At 54.2% G+C, this 23176-nt stretch overlaps 10 protein-coding genes across 10 annotated transcripts; 8 read left to right on the top strand and 2 right to left on the bottom strand.

The window, feature by feature from the left end:
* Positions 1–384: 384 nt before the first annotated feature.
* BU26DRAFT_54081 (uncharacterized protein) lies at positions 385–896 on the top strand. Its single transcript, XM_033831570.1, has one exon. It carries the CDS (start codon positions 507–509, stop codon positions 771–773), a length of 267 nt encoding a protein of 88 aa, XP_033681859.1. The 5' UTR covers positions 385–506; the 3' UTR covers positions 774–896.
* Positions 897–1019: 123 nt separating this feature from the next.
* BU26DRAFT_541828 (heavy metal translocatin) lies at positions 1020–4986 on the top strand (the record flags this gene model as incomplete). Its single annotated transcript, XM_033831612.1, has 2 exons — positions 1020–2069; positions 2100–4986. The coding sequence occupies 2 exons, from the start codon at positions 1020–1022 to the stop codon at positions 4524–4526; spliced, it is 3477 nt and encodes a 1158-aa protein (XP_033681858.1). The 3' UTR covers positions 4527–4986.
* On the bottom strand, positions 4958–6128 carry BU26DRAFT_607020 (ras-domain-containing protein; the record flags this gene model as incomplete). Its single annotated transcript, XM_033835714.1, has 3 exons — positions 6002–6128; positions 5885–5949; positions 4958–5804 (listed from the first exon to the last, which is right to left on the bottom strand). The coding sequence occupies exons 1-3, from the start codon at positions 6059–6061 to the stop codon at positions 4958–4960; spliced, it is 972 nt and encodes a 323-aa protein (XP_033681857.1). The 5' UTR covers positions 6062–6128.
* Positions 6129–6887: 759 nt separating this feature from the next.
* BU26DRAFT_521248 (platelet-activating factor acetylhydrolase precursor) lies at positions 6888–8437 on the top strand. Its single transcript, XM_033829487.1, has one exon. It carries the CDS (start codon positions 6940–6942, stop codon positions 8317–8319), a length of 1380 nt encoding a protein of 459 aa, XP_033681856.1. The 5' UTR covers positions 6888–6939; the 3' UTR covers positions 8320–8437.
* Positions 8438–8695: 258 nt separating this feature from the next.
* BU26DRAFT_521247 (uncharacterized protein) lies at positions 8696–10624 on the top strand (the record flags this gene model as incomplete). Its single annotated transcript, XM_033829486.1, is given in 5 exon segments — positions 8696–8780; positions 8796–8935; positions 8980–9073; positions 9119–9369; positions 9586–10624. The coding sequence occupies 3 exon segments, from the start codon at positions 8993–8995 to the stop codon at positions 10622–10624; spliced, it is 1371 nt and encodes a 456-aa protein (XP_033681855.1). The 5' UTR covers positions 8696–8780; positions 8796–8935; positions 8980–8992.
* A 1915-nt stretch (positions 10625–12539) lies between these two features.
* BU26DRAFT_567195 (uncharacterized protein) lies at positions 12540–13737 on the top strand (the record flags this gene model as incomplete). Its single annotated transcript, XM_033833631.1, has 4 exons — positions 12540–12716; positions 12771–12881; positions 12932–13308; positions 13365–13737. The coding sequence occupies 4 exons, from the start codon at positions 12540–12542 to the stop codon at positions 13735–13737; spliced, it is 1038 nt and encodes a 345-aa protein (XP_033681854.1).
* Positions 13738–14134: 397 nt separating this feature from the next.
* BU26DRAFT_460867 (glutathione S-transferase) lies at positions 14135–15282 on the top strand. The gene is made up of 4 exons (XM_033825046.1): positions 14135–14410; positions 14473–14779; positions 14836–14919; positions 14967–15282. Exons 1-4 carry the CDS (start codon positions 14338–14340, stop codon positions 15223–15225), a joined length of 723 nt encoding a protein of 240 aa, XP_033681853.1. The 5' UTR covers positions 14135–14337; the 3' UTR covers positions 15226–15282.
* BU26DRAFT_576909 (cytochrome P450) lies at positions 15256–17113 on the top strand (the record flags this gene model as incomplete). Its single annotated transcript, XM_033834390.1, has 3 exons — positions 15256–15291; positions 15587–15774; positions 15820–17113. 3 exons carry the CDS (start codon positions 15256–15258, stop codon positions 17036–17038), a joined length of 1443 nt encoding a protein of 480 aa, XP_033681852.1. The 3' UTR covers positions 17039–17113.
* A 30-nt stretch (positions 17114–17143) lies between these two features.
* On the bottom strand, positions 17144–21787 carry BU26DRAFT_576904 (acetyl-CoA synthetase-like protein; the record flags this gene model as incomplete). The annotated part of the gene is made up of 2 exons (XM_033834389.1): positions 17144–21163; positions 21197–21787. The coding sequence occupies 2 exons, from the start codon at positions 21785–21787 to the stop codon at positions 17144–17146; spliced, it is 4611 nt and encodes a 1536-aa protein (XP_033681851.1).
* A 376-nt stretch (positions 21788–22163) lies between these two features.
* Positions 22164–23036, top strand: BU26DRAFT_430578 (uncharacterized protein; the record flags this gene model as incomplete). The annotated part of the gene is made up of 2 exons (XM_033823890.1): positions 22164–22598; positions 22665–23036. The coding sequence occupies 2 exons, from the start codon at positions 22164–22166 to the stop codon at positions 23034–23036; spliced, it is 807 nt and encodes a 268-aa protein (XP_033681850.1).
* Positions 23037–23176: the final 140 nt, after the last annotated feature.

Raw genomic sequence — 23176 nt, 5'->3', positions numbered from 1 at the left:
AGCGCAGCGAGCTCCACGGTTGGCGCATTAAAGTGGGTCTGAGATCGCGATAAGATAGGTGAGATCTCGGCCCCGTGCCTGAGACTAGGGCAAGCATTATTCACTGCCCATACTGCTTTTAGCACACACGTAAGCTAGACAGCGGTTTCACGTTGGTCTTCACACTGAGGCGGGTTGTGGCTGCAGTGCGATTCTTCAGCAGTCACGGCAGCTCGCCCTCCGTGTAGATGGGCCCTGGATGGCTCGTATTGTCGCCATAGTGGGCTCGCTCATGCAGGCGGAAAGGGGATGCGGACTACTCGGTTCGCGAAGCCATCTACACATTATCCACGTTTTCCGGCCGGCCTGAAGCAGGGCCAGATTACGCGATCAACCGTTGAGGAACTGAGGGCGCTGTTGTCGCATCTGCAAAGATCAAACGCGGCCCCGTTTCAAATGCCAAGCGGAGGAGCCGAAACAATATTCATCGCCGTGAATGGCTGCCATATAACTTGACGCCGGCATCTATGGGCACGACAATCAGCATCTTTCGACTCTGCTCTTTATTAATCACTCTCAGCGCTCGCCATCTGGCAGTACTCAGCTCGTGGCGCCAACTACAATCAGCAAGCCTATCAGCTTACCCTCTGCCCGCATTGGGCGCTAGCGCGACCCGTCTTCGGCGCCCCAGCCTGTGTCGACATTTGCAGCGTCGCGGCTTTAAGCCCGGAAGAGCTGGTGGCTTTGCGGACTCCTCCTCTCCGAAGTATTTGCAGACAATCTGGCATTTATAAGGAAGCTGGCCTTCTAGTCATTTGCCGACCCTCCACCAAGCCCCGGCTCTCATATATTGTTCTCGGTACTTGCGCCACGCTTATTGCTTGCATGAGGTAGTACATAGCCTCCGTCGGCCCCCTTCGACGACGCCGCCTCGTGCGAGCCTGCCGCCCTCCGGCCGCTGACGACTCCGGATCTTGCTCGGAACGACCTATTCAAACGCATTTTGCTTGTAGCGCGTTGCAGTACCTTCTTTACGCGTTATGGCACCCTCCCGGACGACCGCGAACGGCGCAACGGCGCACATGGCGACGACGACGCTGAAAGTCGAGGGCATGACATGCGGCGCATGTACATCCGCAGTCGAGTCGGGCTTTCAGGGCGTCAATGGCGTGGGAAACGTGTCTGTGAGCTTGGTCATGGAGCGGGCGGTTGTGCAGCACGACCCGACGATAATATCGACGGAAGGGGTGAAGGAGATAATAGAGGACAGGGGGTTTGACGCCGAAGTCATATCCTCGGACATTCCGGTGCAGAATGGGTCGGATCATTTCCTGAGCGATTCGGAAGAGGAGGACGCTATGGCGGATCTCCATGTCTCCACGACTACTCTGTCAGTGGGAGGCATGACCTGCGGCGCCTGCACGTCCGCGGTTGAGGGCGCTTTCAAGGACGTTTCGGGCATCAAGCACTTCAGCATATCGTTACTCTCCGAACGCGCCGTAATAGAGCACGACACGACGATAATATCGCCGGAGGAGCTGGCCGAGACAATAGAGGACGTGGGGTTTGAGGCCAAAGTGTTGGAGACAGTAGCACACACGGCTGGCGAAAGGAGAAGTAAGAGCCAGAAGAAACACAAGACAATGACGACGACGGTCGGAATAGAAGGAATGACATGCGGCGCTTGCACATCGGCCATTGAGAGCGGGTTCAGGGACGTGGAGGGAGTCTACCAGTTCAACATCAGCCTGCTGGCAAACCGCGCGGTTCTCGTGCACGACCCGAAACTCACGGAGGATCAAATAGTGGAGATTATTGAAGACCGGGGATTCGACGCCAAGCTGATCTCGTCAGTGGATGGAAGCATCCAGCAGTCTTCAGCAAATAATGGTCCGGTACATCTCAAGATCTACGGTCTACCCAGTGCAAAAGCTGCCGAAGACCTAGAAGCACTACTACGAAAACGACCGGGAATTACCTCCGTGTCCGTCAACTTCAACACCTCCCGAGCGACCATTCACCGCGACCCGCAGATCATTGGTCTCCGTGCAACGGTCGAAGCGATTGAAGCTGCCGGCTACAACGCCCTAGTAGCTGACTCCGATGACAACAACGCGCAGCTCGAGTCTCTCGCGAAAACGAAGGAGATCCAGGAATGGAAACGGGCAGTCAAGGTTTCCGCCTGCTTTGCGGTACCAGTCTTCCTCACCAGCATGTTCTTCCCTATGTTCCTACCCTTTCTCGACTACGGAAGCATGTGTATGTTCCGTGGTGTCTACCTCGGAGATCTCGTCTGTCTGGCGCTTACTATCCCCGTCCAATTCGGGATCGGCAAGCGCTTCTATGTTTCGGCGTATAAGTCACTGAGCCATGGATCGCCCACCATGGATGTCCTGGTCGTCTTGGGAACGTCTGCTGCATTCTTCTTCAGTGTCGCTTCCATGCTAGTGTCGTTTCTCGTGCCGCCTCACTCCAAGCCCACGACCCTGTTCGACACGAGCACGATGTTGATTATGTTCATTTCAATTGGTCGATATCTGGAGAACAGCGCCAAGGGTCAGACGTCGAAGGCACTTTCAAGGCTCATGTCTCTCGCTCCTTCCATGGCTACGATCTACGCCGATCCTATTGCTGCTGCAAAGGCGGCCGAGGGCTGGGACGTTGAGGACGAGAAAGATGAGCGCAAGTCAATGGAGGGTAACGCAATTGAGGAGAAGGTCATTGCTACCGAGCTCATTGAAGTGGGCGATGTGGTCATTCTTCGACCTGGCGACAAGATTCCGGCCGATGGTACGGTTACTCATGGCGAGACCTACGTCGATGAGAGCATGGTAACGGGCGAGGCAATGCCCATCCTGAAGAAGAAGGGAGCGCTTCTTATGGCGGGTACCGTCAACGGAGCAGGCCGTCTCGATTTCGTGGTCACTCGAGCTGGACGCGACACTCAGCTCAGCCAGATCGTTCGACTCGTCCAGGAAGCTCAGACTAGCCGTGCGCCGATCCAACGTCTCGCAGATACCGTGGCGGGGTACTTTGTTCCGATCATCATTACCCTGGGCCTCGCAACCTTTGTCGCCTGGATGGTCCTCAGCCACGTCCTCCCATATCCACCCAAGGTCTTCCTCGATCATGCCAGCGGCGGCAAGCTCATGGTGTGCGTTAAGCTCTGCATCGCCGTCATCGTCTTTGCATGCCCTTGCGCTCTCGGTCTCGCTACGCCAACCGCGGTCATGGTTGGGACAGGCGTAGGTGCCGAGCAAGGAATTCTGGTCAAGGGCGGCGCGGCGCTGGAGATGGCCACCAAAGTGAACCATATCGTATTCGACAAGACGGGCACGCTCACTGTAGGAAAGATGAGCGTCTCCAAGGCTGATATCCAAGGCGAATGGGCAACCGACGCTAAGAAGAACCTTTGGTGGAGCCTTATTGGTCTGGCCGAGATGGGCTCCGAGCACCCTATTGCTAAAGCCATCGTCCGATCTGCGAAGGAGCACCTCCGGCTTGGACCTGACGGACATTTGGATGGCTCCGTGGGCGACTTCGAGGCCGTCGTTGGCAAAGGTATCGCGGCATCAGTCGAAGCCGCCGTCTCCCGCGAGCGTACCCGCTACAGAGTCCTCGTTGGCAACGCCTCCTACCTCGCCTCCGAAGGCGTGGACGTTCCCGATTTCTTGGACGAGCCTCTTACCCCCTCCGCTCCCGTCCACCGACGAGCAGGTTCCCAAGCCCGCTCCGCAGGTATAACCACCATTCACACCGCCGTCGGCAAGACCTACACCGGCACACTCTCCCTCTCCGACACCATTAAGCCCTCCGCGCGTGCGACCGTTCTCGCTCTCCACCGCCTCGGCATGACCGTCTCCATCGTCACAGGCGACACTTCCTCCTCTGCGCTCGTCGTAGCTGCAGAAGTCGGTATCGACGCCGCCGACGTACACGCATCAGCCACGCCCTCGGACAAGAAAGCCATCATCGCAGATCTGCAAGCCCGCGGCCACGTCGTCGGCATGGTGGGTGACGGCATCAACGACTCCCCCGCGCTCGCATCAGCAGATGTTGGCATCGCCCTGTCAACCGGTACCGACGTCGCCATGGAGGCCGCCTCCATCGTGCTCATGTCCACCACGGACCTCCTCTCCATCCCCGTCTCCCTCTGCCTTAGCAAAGCAATCTTCAACCGCATCAAACTAAACCTCGCATGGGCATGCATGTACAACGTCATCGGCCTCCCCTTCGCAATGGGCTTCTTCCTCCCCTGGGGCCTGTCGCTGCATCCCATGGCCGCAGGCGCGGCCATGGCCTGTTCCTCCGTCTCCGTCGTCGCTAGCTCTCTGCACCTGAAGTTCTGGCGCCGCCCCAAGTGGATGAAGGTCAGCGTTCTGGATCCGAGCGCCGAGGTCCCCGAGAGCGAGAAAGAGGAGGAGAGGTTCGGTCAGCCGGGCGTTATTAGGACGGCGATTGACTGGGTTAAGGAAAGTATTGCGGCGCGGAGGAGAAATAGGGAGGAGGTTAGTTATATGCCGTTGCAGGATATGGGGGAGCATTAGGGCGCTGTGCGGTTGTAGTGGGCTTGTTGATTGTTGATGTTGATGTTGATGTTGATATTGATATTGCGTTGGATACCACCATCTGCGGACTTATACCGCTTTTTTGTTTTGTTTTTATAGCGTCGCGAACTACTTGTAAAATTATGTTGTTTATATGCATGTCTTGTCTGATCTCGAAGTGCTGCGTTGGTGCTGCGCTTCGTCTCTCTATCGTGCCGGATAGGATCCGAAAGGGTTGGGAATGACAGCATTAGGTATTACATTACGCTCCGTCTCCTAGATCTATATGCCATGCCAAACGAAACGTGGGTATGCTGCTGTGAAGCCAAAAGCGAATGCCAGAGCGTCTATCCATCAGATCGCTCCAATGCAACCACAACGCCGAATGTGTCGGAAGATCCTCTCGCCTCACACTCCTCATCCGCATCGTATCAACAACACCCCCTCCCCCTCGACCCCCTTATCCTAAACACCTCCTCCCACTCCCGCAACTGCGTCCCCGCGCCCCTCCGCCCCCTCCGCCGATGCCTCACCCCATCCACCCCGCTCTTCACACTCCCATCATCCACGCCCCCGCCCCACCCGCCGATATCCCCGTACTGTATCCCGCTGTTCGGATCGTCCGGGTCGATCTCGCCCAGCTCGATCTTCGTCAGTATCATGCGCGCGAGCCGGCTGAACAGCTCCTCGACGTTGTCGCCGCTCAGCGCCGACGCCTCGACCGCGACGGGGATCCCGTTCTGCCCCGCCCAGCGCGACGCCGTGTCGAAGGGCACTTCGCGGCCCTCGGGCGCGACAGTGGCTTTGGCGCTGAGGCCCAGCGAGGCACTGTGCCGGCTGGATTGCGAGGACGGCGTTCCTGGCGCGCGGCCTTCGTTCACGCTGCCGTCGCTGGAGTTGTAGCTTCCGTATGTGCCAGCGCTCCCTGGCGTCTCTGCGACATCCGTTTTATTCCCCGCCAGTATGACGGTCAGGTTCGGGCTCGCCAGCGCGCGCGCATCGTCCAGAAACGTGCGTAGCTGCTCGAAGCTGCGCCAGTTGGCGACGTCGTAGACGAGGATGGCGCCGGCCGCGCCGCGGTAGTACGACCGGCTGACGGAGCGGAAGCGCTCTGTGCCCGCGGTGTCCCAGAGCTGCAGCTTTATGCGCTTGCGCGAGCCGCGCGCGGGGTCGTCGCGCGGGTGGATGTGGACGATCTTGGAGGCGAATTCTACGCCGATGGTTTGTGAGGAGAGCACTTTCCATTCGTTCTTTACGAACCGGTGCAGCAGGCAGGATCTGTGGGTGAGGTGGATGTGTGAGTGGGGGAGCCTTATCGCGGAGCGGTTTGGAGGGGAAGGGAGGGGAGATGTACTTACTTTCCGGCGCCGCTGGGACCTAGTAATATGACTTTGGCGAGGTAGTCGTACATGCTACCGAGCTCCTGGTTCGTCGTCAGTGGATTATTCTTGGTCTTCGGCGTGCTTCGTACCTACTTGTGTCGGCGGCTCACCACTCCTGCTCGACGCATTGCTCTCTTTGCGTGGCCGCCCCATGGCTGTGTCCTCTGAAACCCTCCTTTTCAAATGCAGGCGGATCTGGTCGAGATATGGTCGGCGCCCGCGCTGGTGCAATGAAGAAAAGGGAATTGGTAAACGGTGGTGTTATTGCGTCGCCAGTCGCTCCCGCGATGGCTGTGTTGTCCAGCCGCTTGGCTTATCGAGGTGACGCCAACGCGAACCGCGGCTTTCACGAGGCGAGCCCAAAGCAGCCTAGCGAGGCCCGCGCATTCCGCTCAACGTCATCAGCCCCGGCCCTGCGGCGAGTGAGGCATGAGGTCTCGCGACACGCTTCGGATCACTTCGGCAAGGGATTAGCTTCAATTTCTTCAGGATGAAGATAACCTTTCTTCGCAGACGAAGACGCGCTTCTTCGTTGAGACAGCGCAAACACCCCCTTGAGACCGCGGACGTCGGTAATGCTCGTCACGACCAAGACTTGATGTCGCGTGCCCATTCGGCGCCTGTTCCTGCGTTAGTGGCGCGCGTCTGAGAATTCCGTCACTATTTGCCCGTCTTATTACTGTCTCTCTCTCGTCTTCCGGCTTCTCTCTCTCTCCAATTCTCCCATACGCACCCTCTCTTCACAGTGTCGCTCGCTCGCCGCCCGTCGTATCTCGCCGCCCTCAGCAGGTCTGCCACTATGACCCTGCTCGAACGCTTGAACCCCACGCCTTCGTTTCCGGCTTACACGGGGCCGTATAAAGTTGGCTCGGTGGATGTGGAGATACCGACGTCGCAATTGGAGTCTCCCAGCCCGCCGCCGGCGTCGGCCTCTGCCAGCTTGCCCACCGTTGCGTTTAGGGTGTTCTATCCGGCGAAGGAGGAGAGCCAGCAGAAGGGCGTGAGGTGGATACCGAGCCCGCAGCGAGAATATGTGGGTGGATATGCCCGCTTCTTGGGCGCAGGTTCTGCTTTCTCGCAGATATTCTCGCAAGTTTAACTGCACAATACAGAAATTGGAAGCCCCGGCTGACTTGATCTACAGTGTAGTCCCCCAATTACTTTACTTCATCACGATACCCGTCCATCACAACGCCGATCTCCTCGAACCGCCCACACAGTCGAAACGATGGCCCGTTATGCTCTTCTCCCACGGCCTCGGAGGCTCCCGCAACTCGTACTCGCACATCTGCGGCTCACTAGCAAGCCACGGCATAGTGGTCGTGGCTCCGGACCACAGAGATGGCAGCTCGCCGATATCCTTCGTTAATACGCCAGACGAGACGGAGAAGGTCAAGCGCATAGAGTACAAGAAACTACCACATAAGGCGTCGACGGAAGTATACGAGGGCAGAGATGAACAGCTGAGGATACGGCTGTGGGAGCTTGGACTGATACATGATGCGCTGCTTAAGATTGACGCACAGGTGCCATTGAGGAATGTGGCAGTGGAACAGAAGAAGAACGGGAAGGATATGCTGGCAATGTTCTCGAGCAAGTTGAACCTGTATGAGCCGGGTTCGATCGCCTTCGCAGGACACTCGTTCGGCGCGGCGACCATGGTGCAGCTCGTGAAGTCGGTCTATTATAGGCCGAGGTCAGAGCATCCAAGCTTCAAGCCGCTCTTCACGCCTTCAGACGATTCAGCCATCGCGCGCCAGGTCACGCCTGCGTCGCCAGTGATATTGCTGGATTTGTGGACGTTACCTATCCAAAGCCCCGCAACGGCGTGGTTGAAGTCAAAGCCGATGCCATGTTATCAATCCCCTGCGGGTGGATCAAATCTCCTGGCTATTCTTAGCGAGGCTTTCTACAACTGGTCCTCTAACCTCAACGACACGAAGCGCGTCCTCTCGAAATCCTCTGGGCCGAACGCTGCTTATCCGGATCAACCAGGTCCCCACGTCTTCTACCCCATCGCCTCCGCACACCTTTCTCAGTCCGATTTTGGCGTGCTCTTCCCCTGGGTAACAACTAAGATCTTTGGCGCAAAGGAGCCAGAGCGCGTGCTCAGGCTCAATACGCGGGCTGTTCTGCAGGTGCTGAGGAATAGCGGGCAGGAGGTTGCGAATACGAGCATGGAAGACATGGAACTAGGGGACGTGGAGGGATTAGAGAAAGGTCTGCCACAGGATGAGAAGATATTGAATCAGGTGGAGGACACTGTGCGGGGATGGATCAGCTTGAGTACAGAGAGGGTGAATGGGGAGATGACGACTAGGAAGGGACCAAGTGATGCGATGGTGGAAGGGGAGGTTCTGGGAGAGGTGGTGTCGAACGAAGAAAGGGAGACGGAGAGGTCGAACATATAACACATATAATAGCTGCAATGTGCGTTGTGGGATTCGTCATCCCTTTTACTGGGCTCAGGAAACTTCTGTTGGCAATATGTTGGGGCACCGCGATCTGCGTACCTCCGTATAGACGCAGGCATGAGTACATAGATATATCCCAGAAGGGATTTGTATGTCTTCATAGAATATTCCATATTTCATCGTAGCGCTATTCAATGCGTTCCACGTTTTCACCGCATCGCAGTGACGAGAATAAGATAATAATTAATAATTTCGCCCCTGTTCACGTTCACCGTCAACCGTCCAATGACGTCGCGTCTTGGCGGTGTCCGGGTGGCGCTAGTCCCCGACACAACAGCGACGATTCGCGATAGCACAGCTATAAGGATCTCGCTCTCACCTGTCCATCGCCACCTCAACTCTCGACTCATCGACTCTCACCCTATTCATCTATGCGCCATCCGGATGGGTGTATCGTCTATAGGGGCAGTCCTTAACAACGCGAGCTTGTGTTAGTGAAACGGGGCGACATCGCGATACGGAAAAGCAAACAAACAACGCACAGGAGGTTCGACATCACAACTCAACCTACGACCTCGGTGCGACATCACGTTTGGGCGGCAATCGATAATCACTTTAATCACCCTTTCCAACATCCAAATTTCACACTAATCTCACCTCCATGCGCGACATGGTCGGTTCCGCACGACCATCGTTTCAGCCACCTTCACCTCCACCTTCACCCGGAAAACAGAAGCAGAAGCAACAGGAGGTCGCTATCGAGTATCCAGAATGGCTGACTAATCTGGTTGTCGAGAACTCCACGAAGTATGGAGTACCGCTGGATTTCGTTGCCAAGAAGATTCAAGAGATTGCGGATTCGGGGGAGGCGGATCCCTTTCGGAAGGAGCGGAGCGAGGACGAGGGAGATGGGGAGAGGGAGAGGAGACGGGAGGTGAAGGTCATGAAGAGGAAGGAGTCTGTGGTTAGCAGTGGCATGGGTTCGGAGAAAGAGATGGAACGAGTTGCAGAGTCGTCGAGAGCTGCGGCTGCTAGAAATTCGGCCCAGTCTTCGAACTCGTTCGCCACCGAGAGAGCAACTGCAGATATTGAGTCACTCAGCCTCCAGGATGAGCCGGGCACGCTCTCGACACCGCCAAATTATTTCGTGGAGGCACGGAGCTCTCTTTTCGTTCCCGAACTGAATAAAGAGAAATCTACTGGTAAGGGAAAGGAACCTGAGCCCATCACCTGTAAAGACAACGAGAAGCCGATGAGCAAGAGCAAGGAAGATGACTCTTCGCCTGAGGCCAAGGACGATAACGAGTACCCGTTGCCGTCGGAGCTGCCAGCATGGTATGCAAAGATCAAGACCACGGACAGAGGCATGAAAGAGCTGGGCAAGCGGCCCAGTTCCCTAGCGACGCAGGCGTTAACGGCCCTGTCAAGCATGAAGGGATGCATGGATCGCTGTGAACAGCAGGGCGTAAGCCGTGCACAGCTCGAAAAGCTCTTCGAAGAGCTGCGTGACCAAGTGCACAAGGCAGAGATCACGCTCAAGGTCGACCGCTTCATAGTCCGCAAGACGAGGTTCCTCGACCCGGAATACGGGCTGCCTCGCATCTTCGCTTCCAAGAAGGTGGACTTCCCATCGGACCTGAAGGCCGACGCCTGGCAGCTCTATAGCCGATGGCGCCAGGAGGTCTTCGAGGTTGACATCTTAAGAGGTATCAGGATTGCCAGGGGAACCGACCGCGGTGGCGACCGGATTGATCCTACCTACAAGGGTAGGCAATACGCCAATTTCTACGGGCAAGGACACCTGGTGCTTGGACAGTGGTGGCCGACGCAGCTGTGCACAGTCCGAGATGGAGCCCACGGCACTCCTCAAGGCGGTATATACGGAGAGAAGGAGAAAGGTGCTTACTCCATCGTCCTTTCGGGCATGGGAGAATCAACGTATGCCGACGAGGACAACGGAACAGATATCTGGTACAGCGGCACCGACGGCAAGGACTGCACCCCCACGGACAGCACGGTCCGCATGATAGAATCATGTGACACGGTGCATAATCCCGTGCGCGTCATCCGATCGTACCAGCTCATGAAAAGTAACCGTTATCGACCGCAATTTGGCTTGCGGTACGATGGCCTTTACGAGGTTGTCGAGAAGAAGCTGGTTGATACGGAGAAGGCGGCGTACAAGTTCCATCTGGTCAGGTGCAAGGATCAGCATCCAATTCGTTGTGAGGACAACGCGGCTCGACGGCCGACGCGCTTTGAGATTGCTGAGGATAATAAGCTGAGGGAGAATGGCCGGTGAGCCTTTACGGTGTCTGCGTGGCGAGGGGTCTTGGAGGTTAGTGCTTGCTAGCAGTGTGTTGAGGAGGGATTCAGGGTCGGAATCATGGAGACCTGGATTTTGGCGGCTTTCCGGTTGTACTTTGATAGGGAGTTTCGGAGAGCCATATATAAGGGCGACCTTCAAGCGTGGAGGGGCTTTTCACATGGATCGACGGCTGAGCTTGTCTCTCTTCTTGGGTCTATTATATACGCACTATGGACCACGATCTCGATCAGAGCAAAGCCCGTTGTCGTTTGTACAGTCGGTAGCAAGAGTACTTTTCAGAACATTAGTTCATGGTTGTCAAAGCCGCAGCACCAGATCAGATAGCTAGGTAATTCCCCGGTATAATTTAATCACTCGGGTCTGCTTTTCAGCGTCTCATCTCTTTTGCTCCTCACAGGCCCTAGGTTGCGGACCGGTGCAGTGGAACGCGTGCTAGTCTTGAGTGGTTGGTGTATGTGTTTCACTTCTGCCGACTTGAAGCTTGTGAGTGTGCTGATACGGCCTGCAGAGCGGCCTTCGTTAGTTTTAATGCAGAGTAATGCACAGGCCTCCGGGGTGAACGTCTCGGATGGCCGTCGTCGAGTGCGTTTTCGAGCGACGCGCAGTGCGGCGAACCGAGAGACTCCCAGACTTTACTCAACCAGTCCTTCCGCGGGCGAGCAGACAGGCAAGTTTCTCCCGTGTACTGAGTTGGCACACTGGAAGTTCAGTTATCTGGTATACCGCTGGGCTACTTATATCCTTCCGCCCCGTTATTTACTAATTTTCTCGTTTCAAGTCACCAACCGATAGAGGGTATGCTAGCTAAGGGCAAAGTAGAGCTTCCGCCTACGCACAAAAGAACTTAAAACCTGCTAAGATTAAGACACAATATTACGGAACCCCTGGGAGGGGGCGTGGGTTGTTGGAGAAGAATGGCTTGGGTGTGAAGGGGTGATGGATGCATGGGGATGGAGGGGGCTTGATGGTCGTGAGATTGTAGTCTAGCTTGATGATTGTGTACTGGCTGCGTGTGGGTGTTGTTGAGTTTTGGTAGGATTATCTGGATGACTGTAGGGTGGGGTCTGCGAAAGCGGTCTCGAGAGATCCCTCTCATCACCAAGTGGAATCTCCCGTGTCGATCTCATACCCTACCTCGACAATCGCATACTGGCTATGTATGACTGTTACTGACTTTCCGTAGTACAATCCGGACGATTGTAGCGTGCGCCCTTGGACGGCGCTCTCGAGATTTCTACGGGTGCTGCGAATGCATCGTCACAGCTGGCTGGCGGAGCTTCGCATGTCAGCCGCATTTTCCTGGACCGTTGTGAAAGGACCACCTCTCCCAAACTTTCGGCTTTCTTTTCTGGACGTAGAGTGAGCTTGGTCTGGCCGCCACGGTTCTGGTTCGTTTGAAGTTGGCGAAGATGGACACACTCATGTTGTATCCGGCAACCGGGCTCGCCTCGGAACCCGTGGCTATCTGCTCTTTACTATGCACCAGCAACGGATACGGCGCTGTTTAGGGAGCTATAGCCGTAATGTGTTAGAAGTGTGCTCGGAGGGATTAATATGACATTGAAGCCCGAGTGTGTTGCTGATCTATGCTCATGATGGACGACGGACCGGTTGGGGAATGACCGAAAACGGCAGCGAGGAATACTCTCTATCTATGCAAACATGGGGCATGACTACCGCGGGAACCCGGCGCAGCCTGTGGCGAGCTCCTTCATCTATCTCAATAGGAGACCTAGCATATATATAGCAGCCATACCTCCGCCGCGTGTCGACTCCCTGAAGTGCATGTCGGTAAAGGCTTCTCATCCTCAACATCTTCAATCCAAAGGTCGCTTCAAGCACACTCGCGGACTTCGTCACTCCCTACGCCCCATGAATCAGCTCCATAATGGGGTCATATTCCAAGCGGCTCTATCAGCTCAAGAATCACCGCCAGATATCCTTGGTCGTGGTCCCTACCGTTTTCACTGCGCTCGCACTTGTTTTCACTGGTCTACGTATCTACGCCAGGCGCCTGAAACGCGCGAAGGTACTTGCAGATGACTACCTTTGCATCGCAGCATGTGTACGTTGAAAGGAAAGCGGCCACGAAGTGGCCGAGTGCTGACAGCAACCACAGATTCTCGCACTAGTGTCACTTGGAAATAACACCTCCATGGTGCTAGCTGCAGGCGGAGGCAACTCTGTCAAGGATCTGAAGGACCCAAATGATCTTATTCTCTGGTCGACGGTATCATTTCTCCTCCTAACATCCCTCCACCGTCAGGCTAATTCGCCCAGCTTATCGTCTTTTCATTCATTATCTGGATATCTTCAATGCTGGTCTTACAGTTCGCCATTCTGTTCCTATATCAGCGTCTATTCTGGGTCGTAGACTGGTTCCGGCGGTCTTGCTACGTCCTGATGGCTCTAGTCGTTGCCTGGTCCATCGCTACCCTCGTCGGCGAACTCACCATCTGCGCGCCCACGCGCAAACTGTGGAACCCAAAGTCTCCAGGTAAATGCGGTGATACGCACAAACTGTGTCTTTCTACCGGTATGCTCCACGCAAGTTTCGACCTCGCCATCCTGAGCATCCCGATGCCCTTAGTCTGGAAGCTGAAGATTAGCGTTGGGAACAAAGTCTTTCTTACCTTTCTGCTGCTTTGCGGCATATTGTAAGTTTGCTTTTATTTGTGCACTACTCGCGACTGTCGTACTAACTAGAACGAAGCACTACGATCTCCGCTGTACTCCGCGTCTCATGCCTCTTCAACCTCAGTGGCTTCGACACCGCTGACATGCCAAAACACATGTGGCTTCCACTTATCTACCACTGCATGGAGATTCCCGTCGCTATCATCTGTTGCTGCATACCCACCCTGGCTCCGGTCATCGAAAAAGTCAAGCTCTCCCCGTTCGGCGTATATTTTCGGAATCTTTTCAGTCGTGGGCTTTCCAAGGAGTCAAATGCTGCGGAAAACAGAAACCGAGATCTCGCTAGGTTTGGGAGGGATCATAAGAGTGAGACAGCTCTGAATGGGTGCGGACACGTTGACGAGGTCACCCTCGAAATCTACGACATTGGTGTCAAGCAGACCAAGTGAACGCGTTGGTGTCTCTGTGTGAATGGGGAGAATAGCGGGACTATTTTGGAAATGCGGATTTCAATGTGGAAAGATGTTCTGTGCTGAAGGAATCACGCAATGGACAGTTATCAATAGATGGGTATTTTAGAATTGACACCGGTTCGCCTTTCACGTCTGGCATCCTCGACTCAACTGATCCGGTCGTAGCGCTTGTCTATGTTCTCAATAGGCTTATTTTGGGTGAATTGAAGAGTATTGAGACATGAGTTGATTGATTGAGAATACGAGAAATATGGCTATATATACATGACCAGGTCACGTGAAGTAGTAACCATATCCGGCAACAGCTTAGCGTAGTCTTAGCCCCATGGCTTAGCACAGGTCATCTCGACTCCGCCTTCTCCCAGTCATCACTCCGATCATAACCTGACTTCCGTACAACATCCCTATTCTTCTGTCCTGCTTAGTCTGATTTCTGCAGCTTGATTAGAATACGGGTTCGCGGCGTGCGAGGGTTCTAGAAAACAGGCTCTGTTCCGGCACCCGGTCCCGGGGCCCGCCACGCTCGTGCTAGGCCACATAGAGCGACCATCAAGCTGCAAGTCCAGCAGGACCAAAATGGAATCAAATGGCACGGTCGTGAAAGGCGATCTTGAGTATGACGGTCGCGTCATACTGTACATCATCAAAGGTAAGCTCACGCTGGAAATCCCTGCATATGTGCATCTTGAAGACTCGCTGATCCACGGAAAGCCGATCAGACGAGTTATATTAATTACATCAAGCCGTTGATGCTGGCCGAAGAGCTCCAGTGCCCCTATGTGGTCTCGGTTATTGATACCAAGGACGAGTGGTACTACAAGATCCACCCCGAACGCTACGTCCCCGCATTGAAGGACTGGGACGCCGTGACCAACAAGGAGGTCATTGTATTTGAAAGCACGGCCTGCTTGCAGTATCTTGCCGAGCGTTTCGATGCAGATGGATACTGGAATGGGACGAATACATTCGAAAAGGGAGCGATCCTCTCATGGACCGCATACCAGACTGCCGGCTTAGGGTGCGGCCCTCTTTCTCCACTGATTTCTCCGTCCTGTTCTATGCTTACTTCTGCAGCGCGACTGCGAAGTACTGGCTGTACTTCCTGAAAGGGTATCCAAGCCGCGAAAAGCCAGGTCCGCCTATGAGGGCAGTGGAGAAGTAGGCATCGCCATGCACCCCATGTGCCGCCCAATCTGACACGCAAGGCTTCACGAGAACGTGCTCAAGCAGTGGGACATCATGGAAGCGCGACTGGCCAGCCCTGGTCAAAACTACGTTGCGCTTCCCGACCGCCCCACGATCGCCGATATCTCGTACTTCCCTTTTGCAATGCCGTGGATGTTTAAGTTTCTCGGCGTTGATGTCAACGATTGGCCGAATATCAAGGCTTGGGGCGAGAGGATGTTAGAACGGCCAGCGGTGCAGAGGATTTTGGAGAGAGGGCCGAATTACGGACACGAGTAGGGGATCTCTCGGCTCCCGGCTGCTGGTGCTATGTCCGGACATGGCACTTGTAATAACTCATGCATGGTTTTTGCGCTTTGGCAAGGAATGATCTGATGAGTTGTAATCGTTTTCCATCCGAGGCGGAGAGCCCGTTGATGCTGAACGCCGACTAACTCTACCTCTTACCCGCCATGGGTATGCAAGTTTGGGTCCCTTCCCGCCTTCCGTCTCTTTGGCTATCTTGCCTATCGATTACGTTCCTCGTGTTTGCGCTCTGCTGGTTGATAAGTCGATATTGCATAGTCATCCTTTCATGGACCCTCAACGTGCGACTCGCTTTCATGCTGCTCCACTTCGGCTATTCGCTAAGCTCTAGCAGAATTATCTGATCTGGAAATGGCCTATCCTATCTGTCGACGAACGGACCCGCATGCCTACGTGCCCTTACCTTTGGCCAAATGGCCAAGGAGATGTTGCCAAATTTTTGGAGGGCGAAGAGAACGGCACGAAGTGGGGACGGCAACATGGAAGAATCTACCGCATATGGAGTGGAATGGCACCGGAAATGTATGTAGCTCTCGCAGGAGCTTGACGATATCTAACCGGGCATAGTGTCTTGACCGATCCTGTGGACATCAAAGCAGTCTTTGCAGACTCAGACAAGCATTCCAAGGCCACCAATAACAATTCCGGATGGCTCATGGGAGAGCTGTTAGGTAAATGCGTCGGTCTCATCGGCGGAGCGGAATGGCAGAGAGTGCGCGGAATCACTGCTGCTCGATTCTCGCACAAAGACGCGGCATCATACATTCCGCGAATCATCGAAATTACGGAGAAACACTTCCAGGACCTGCACCGAAGCGGACGCCTAAGTGAAAAGCGCCTTCATCCAGTCCAGGATCTGAAGTTCCTTCCTTTTTGGGTCGTGGCCGATATCTTGTATGGCAAGCTCACCTCCGAAATGGTGAAGGAGCTCGAAGATCTGATCCGTCTCCGTGAAGCACTGTGGGACCGTATGATCCAAGGTGGAGCGACACGCTTCTCTTGGACGAAATATTTGCCGGTCAAAGTAAATCGGAACCTTCACGAGTTCAAGAGAAGATGGGCGACTTTCAACCAGACAGCACGCGATGCTTGCCTACTGGCGTGTGAAAAGACACCAGTGGTGGAAATGTACGATGCGATCGAGCAGGGCCGACTGAGCACAGACGAGCTGCTACAAACCCTGGACGAGATGATCTTTGCGAATCTGGATGTTACCGTGGGCGGCATCTCCTGGAACTTACTTTTCCTTGCGGACAACCTGGAGGTTCAAGCTCAATTGCGCGAAGAAGTCCTTTCCAAGGCTGGATCCGGGGGTACTCAAACCGTCCAGTACCTGCTCAGCTCATCCACGTTCCTCGCAGCTTCGATACTAGAGTCCGCGCGTCTTCGACCCCTCGCACCATTTTCCGTTGCTCAATCCGCCCCTACTACGCGATGCATCGCAGGCTTCGTGGTCCCGCCGGGCACTAACTTCATCGTCGACACGTATCGGCTCAATGTGAAGAACGCTGTCTGGGGCGATGATAGAGAAATCTACAAGCCTACAAGGTTTCTTGGCCAAAATCGATCTGATTTGCGATATCATTATTGGAGGTTCGGGTTTGGGCCCCGCCAGTGCATTGGGAAGTACGTTGCGGACCTTATAATACGAATTCTGCTCGTACATCTGCTTAAGCACTATCGCCTCAGCTTTGATGAGAGCACCGTCTGGGTGAAGCATCCAACGACATGGATCACGCATCCGGACACTGTCATCAGATGCGAGAAGATCGGAAAGGAGACCTAGCCAACCTAACCCGTTGGCGTTTGCGGAATGGCTGGGATTGAATAGTCTATAGGCAATTCGTATGAGATGTTAAAGCAGATGAGAGCCCTTCGGTACAGATCCTTGCTATACAACCTGTCGAACGCATGCCTGTACCTCCACTAACGGCTTTCCCGTGGCCAACCCATGAAGTGCCTTCACGATTCTTTCCCCCATGCACCTGATCTCATTTTCTACGAAACACTCGGTACTGTATTCTAGCCTGAGTGCCAACTCGCCGTCGCTCATGGTAGAGAACTCAGCCATGAGCTTGAACTTGGCGCCCCGTGTCCAGGTATACAGAGGCGTAACGTCTGGGATGGGAAATCTAGGTCCTTGGTCGGCTTCGTGGAATGTTACCATCACGTCGAATAAGGGGTGGTCTGGGTAGGTGGGTTGGATGTTCAGAAGCGATAGGAGTTGGTCGAAGGGCAAGGCATGAGACAGGGCCTCACGACTCGCTGTCTGGACGGACCGGATGAATGAGCCCGGCGTGTCGCAATTTCCCATGCAAGCCGGATATCTGATACGGATCGGCAGCGGTTGGAGGAAGAGACCGATGGTTTCTAACTCATCTTCAGAGGTACGGTTTAGATATGGAGCCCCGATCACGATATCGCATAGCTCTTCGTCGACTTCAAGCACCAAGGCAACCGCTGCTAGGGCTATTTGATGCATCGTGGCTTTCCCCGCTGCAGTGTACGCTTTCATTGACTGGTGGACGGGGTTCGCGATCGGGAATATATAGGAAGTTCCCGCCCAGGTCGTTCTTTTTGGCACTCTCGCTGTGAGAGCGCTGAGAGAACGTGTATTCTCTAAATAGCCTTTCCAGAATGCTTGCTGGCCTGATAAGGGAGTCTTTGACCTTCGAAGCTGCGAATATTCGCATCGCACCATGTTCAACGTCCGTCCGAGGTAAACACCAGCAATGTCGTCGAGAATTATGTTTAGTGTCGTCAAGTCGCAGATGATGTGACTGGCCACGACGAGCATCACCGTACGCGAGGCAACGACTCTTAGCAGACAATCCTTCTTCAAGTCGAACTGGATGTGCGTCTCATCCTCCAAGTCGATTTCATCGACAAGCCTTGCTTTTGGTGGAGAGGTGCGGTATGTTCGGTGGGGGGTGGAGTTCTCGCCGAGACTATAGTTGCAGCTTAAGATCCGGTGGTGGGCAAGGACTGTATCACAGGCTGATACCAGTTTTGAAACATTGACTGTTCGGCCTAAGTTGCATGCGAAACTGACATTGAAAGCAGACGACCCGCCCCCGAGCTGATACTTCTGCCACCAATCTTTTTCGATCGGCAAAATGCTAGTCTCGCCCAAGACTGACTCATCCTCAGCTTCGGGTGAAGAATCGAGGCCCGTAAGTTTCGAAGCTAAGTCTCGCGGACTTTGGCACTGCATGATCAACTGTAATGGGACCTTCCGGTTCAGTGACTTCGAGAGACGGTGAGAGAGAAAGAGAAACGAAACGGAAGACGCGCCCAGCCCGAAGAAATCGCAGGATGGGTCGATCGGAATGTCCACGGGAAGTGTCAACGTCTCGCGCAGTGCAGTAATGACCATTTCCTCCAGCGGAAGAGCCGATGGGGAGAGTGGCTCGGTTCGAAGTGAAGGTACCCGCTGCTCCAGGCTCTTGTAATCTCGCTTTCCTGCGGGTGTCATTGGAAATACATCGACAGGTACTATCCAACGGGGCAGAGCGTACAGCGCAATCCGCGAACGCATGTTCTCTTTGAGCCTGGCAACATCGAGGTTCTTCGGCTGAACATACGCAGTAAGATCGCCATCGCTGAGGGTAATAGCTACTTCTCGAGCTCCTCCGGCACGGAGTATCTGGATCTCAAGATCGTCTAGATCGATGCGAAATCCGCGCAGCTTGACTTGCCGATCCGAACGGCCAACAAGAGTCAACTCGCCTTCCTCATTCCAGTACGCCCTGTCCCCAGTCTTGTACATGCGCTCACCGGGACCTGGCTTCACACAATCCGGGAAGAATCGAGCCGCGGTTTCCTCTGGTCTGCCAACATAGCCCACAGCAACTTGTACTCCGGCTAGATAGATTTCTCCAATAGTCCCTCGCGGAACCAACTGTTGGTGGCTGTCAAGGATATAGATCCGAGAAGAGGGATTTGGCACACCGAGGCTAACAGGCTGGCTCGGTAGAAGCTGCTTAATTGTTGCACCGCAGGTCGCTTCAGTTGGTCCATACATGTTGAAAACGGGTTTCCGAGCCGCCCACGTATCACACAAGTCCTGCGTGACGATTTCTCCCACGAAGTAGACGGTCCTTAGATTTGGGAAACTGTGTATGTCTAGCGCTCTTGCTACTGAAGGTGTGAGGATGGCGGCGTCGGCTTCCTTCAGATGGCTCAGCTGCTTCTCTCTTTCATTCTCTCGCAAAACCAGTGTTCCTCCATAGCTCAAAGCTGAAAAGATCTCGTGAATGCTGCCGTCAAAGGCTGGAGACATGACCTGCGCTATCTTCCATTTTGGGCGAGCACGCAGGCGAACATCAAAGTTGCGTTGGAAAGCGACGAGGCCTTTATGCTGACACAAGACTCCTTTTGGTTTCCCGGTCGACCCAGACGTAAAGCAAAGGTAAGCTCCCCTTTCTGGTGTAGTGGTAGTTGACCATTTCCGAACGTCGTCCTCCTCCCCAGGATCTTGGAGAGGACCTTGCATTAGCTCCTCGATGGCTATACACATTTCGCAAGATTCTGGTTTCTTGTTTTTGTCCGCTGTTGCTCCTACGATGAAAAGACTGGCTCCAGAAGTGGCGAAGTTCATGTCTCGGACTGAGGCCGGCAGGTCATCGGCTAGCGGACAGTACACGGCCTCTGCTTTGAGGACTGCGTAGATTGCGATAATCCAGTGAAGGGACCGATCAGCGTGTACACAGACCACATCCTCGAGCTTGACAATGTGCCTGATTCGGCGCGCAACTAGTGACGATCTGGTGTGCAGCTCGCTATAGGTTATTTTCGCTGGCCCCTGTTGGACTGCGGTCCCTGAAGGAGTTTCCAAGGCAGTATTGGTGAACAGAGACACCAGATCATCGTTGATCGACTTTGCAGCGGTGCTGGCGAAATCCCAGTTGCCCAAAATACCTAGTTCGCAGCGCTGCGTGTCACTGATGAGGGACGCCAGACATGACTCTACGCTAGAAGCCATATTTCGCACCATGTAGGCTGCGTTCCTAAATACTTGGCCAATCTGCTCAATCTGATATTGCGTGAAGCGGTCGGTATGATAGTGAATGCGAACAAGATCTAGATTTCCCCTCAGAATCTCGACTTGCAGCGGCACATCAGATCGTATGGTGCTGAACGGCCGCTCCAATGGAATCAGATGCTCCCTCGAGAATTGTGGTTCGACGCGTATGTTCAAGGCGGTCTGAAAATCGCGGGTAAAGCCATGTTTCAGAGACGTCCACTGGACGGAACTCAGTTCCAGAATCTGCCTGAACACTTCCTGCACATAGTTGGCGAAGGTTGAACTACGCTCGAGTTTGATATGGACTGGTAACGTGTTGATTGTTGGGCCTATGATGGATGCGCAGCCCGGAATTGGAAGAGCTCGACCGCAGAGCACCGTGCCGAAGCAGATATCATCCGACCCGATGTACTTGGCCAGAGTCAGCGCCCACGCTGCATAATATAACGTCGGCAAGGTTACTCCAATCTCCTGACAGCTCGCCAACAGCACGTCTTTGTCAATGTGAATTTCGAAAACGCTAGACGGGCGTTGGGAAGACGATGCATTTGCTAGTGGAGCCGGTAGTAGCAACTGCGAAGTACCGTTTCCATGTTCAGTCTGGTGTCTTGCCCAATACGCTTTGCCAACCGAATCTGAGCTCCTTTGCAGCGCGTGCAAACCGGAGGTGAATCGAACGAACGGCACGCTTGGTCCGACTGGTTCTCTGACAAAAGCCTTCTGGAGCTTCGACAGCAGCAATCCGTGCGAATATCCGTCGACCAGTGCGTGATGCACTCTCCAGATAACTCTGCTCTTTCCCGATTTGCCATCTTCGGGCTTCAGCGTAACAACCCGAAAGCTACTCCCAAAACAGGCACCTTCCAGACTTTGTTTTTCGATCTCCTGGGCATATGAGTCCGGATTTGTGACAATTACTTCATACCAGTCCAGTAACTGACGTTGTGCTTCGACGATATATGCCTCGGGTCCTCGCAGCTCATAAGTACTGCTGAGGAGGGGCACAGAACGGATGACAGTCGCCCAGCATTTCTTGAGAGCCGCGAGGTTTTCCGGTCGATGAGTTTCGTGGTAGCAGATGATATTTGTCCCAGGAGTTCTTAAACTCGCTTGTAGAAGAGCAAGCTGCATCTCCGTCATTGGGTATCGGAGAGCGTCTTCGTGAGCGTTTCTGGACGGTGCATCGAACGTGGCACTGCTTCTTCGCTTCGGCGTGGGTTCTGTACTTTCCAGTGTCCTGCGTTTGAAGTCTTGAGAATAATCTTGCCGAGGCAACGCACATTCCTGGTTTGCACGCTCGAGCAACTGCGTGAGGCTTCTGACGGAAACCATGTATTCTAGCGTAAGGTTGATACCGATGGCTTTGAGGGCGTAGTGAAGTCGAATAAGGGAGAGGGATGTGCCGCCATTGTCTAGGAGTCCCTTTTGCAAGTCGATGGAGTTGATGGGTACATCGAGCGCATATGCTACTTCGCGAAGGGCTAAAAGGGGTGTTGAAGTTGAAGCCATAGAGCAGATTACTCTGACGAAGCGAAGGGCTCTTCCGGGGTAGTTTGAGATACCTACAAGAACAGGCCGTCCAATTAGGGCTCAGAGGCTCGCATTGACTCAAGCTGTGTGTTCATAGCTTTTCACCTAGCCCCCGCCATACTCGTAGCATACCTAGGTACCCTAGGTAACATAACAAGCAATTGGTCGGATACCGGTCCGCGGCGTATGCCTTACTGCTTTCGTCAAGAGAGCGGTTAATCCAGATCACGAAATATTCGGAGCCCGGTGGCTCAAATACGTGCAGGGCCGATGCCATATCTTGCTAGAGCCCGCCCGTGCGCATGTCTCAGCACCATCGAACAACTACGGGGATTAAGAAAGAATGGTTGCCAACATGACAGAGTCTGAAACAGTCTGGTACCTCGCGTACGGGTCGAACATGAGCACTGCCAAATTTACCGGTCGCCGAGGTATTGTACCCATGAAGTCCGCCAGAGTCTTTCTCCCTAATTGGGTTCTAACTGCCGAGATCCCTGGCGTCCCATACTCAGAGCCATCGTACTACTCCATTCGGCCTCGCAAAGAGTCAGGAGCTGAGAAAGCACTTTCACCGGATGTCATCGGCGTTGCATATCTCATCACGGCGGAGCAATACCATCGAGTCATTGCTTCAGAGGGGGGCCAAATTGCATACCAGGATATACGGGTCTGTGGGAAGCCCTTGGACGCAGCAGATGCAGAAAACACTGGGGCTGAGGTAGTTGTTCAAACACTGGGAAGCACGACCATGGTCCGCCACCCGACACCAACCCCCAGTCAGCGATATATGGTCAGTGATATTCGCTTGTTGACAGAAACTAGAGAGAGATGCAACTACTTACCTGGAAATGCGTAGGACGTAGTCATGGCGGGGGCTGAAGAGGCACAGCTGCCCCTTGCTTACCAAGAGTTCCTTTCCCGGGCTCCCCACTATGTTCCACCTCGAAGCTGGTGGACGAGAATTGGCGCGTCTCTCTTTCTCGCATGGTGCGCTCCTATGTGGCGGATGATAGATATCATCACACACTCCAACACCGGAAAGGATGGTAAAGTCCCCTCTCCCATCGTTTGGCTTGTACGGGGTGTTGTGTTTCTCATTTGGATGGTCCATGATTGGGTTTTCGCTCCCATATTCGGACGTGGCGATGGGATTGGACAGACGTGGGAGTACCTCTTCGCGAAGGGAGCCTATAACAAGAAGTCCGGCACAATCTATGGAACACTGTAGCGGCTCATTAGCAGCTATGAATCATACCCATTGCGCTGGTGACAATATTCCTTGCTTCAAGCTGAGACAATATAATCACAGAATATTTCAATAGATGGTACTAACTCATTCCTGGTTGCAGATTTCCCTACTCAAGCTGC

This window comes from Trematosphaeria pertusa (genome assembly GCF_010094035.1).
Source record: "Trematosphaeria pertusa strain CBS 122368 unplaced genomic scaffold BU26scaffold_10, whole genome shotgun sequence".
NCBI lineage: Eukaryota > Fungi > Ascomycota > Dothideomycetes > Pleosporales > Trematosphaeriaceae > Trematosphaeria > Trematosphaeria pertusa.
This window is presented reverse-complemented; position numbering and strand designations above follow the sequence as displayed.

Bases quoted from the DNA above. Each gene is read 5' to 3' on its own strand.
- BU26DRAFT_54081 (XM_033831570.1), top strand. From the start codon at position 507: ATGGGCACGACAATCAGCATCTTTCGACTCTGCTCTTTATTAATCACT.
- BU26DRAFT_521248 (XM_033829487.1), top strand. From the start codon at position 6,940: ATGTGGGTGGATATGCCCGCTTCTTGGGCGCAGGTTCTGCTTTCTCGC.
- BU26DRAFT_460867 (XM_033825046.1), top strand. From the start codon at position 14,338: ATGGAATCAAATGGCACGGTCGTGAAAGGCGATCTTGAGTATGACGGT. The intron at 14,411-14,472 runs GTAAGCTCACGC...ATCCACGGAAAG, and splicing joins CATACTGTACATCATCAAAG to CCGATCAGACGAGTTATATT. The intron at 14,920-14,966 runs GTAGGCATCGCC...CTGACACGCAAG, and splicing joins CCTATGAGGGCAGTGGAGAA to GCTTCACGAGAACGTGCTCA.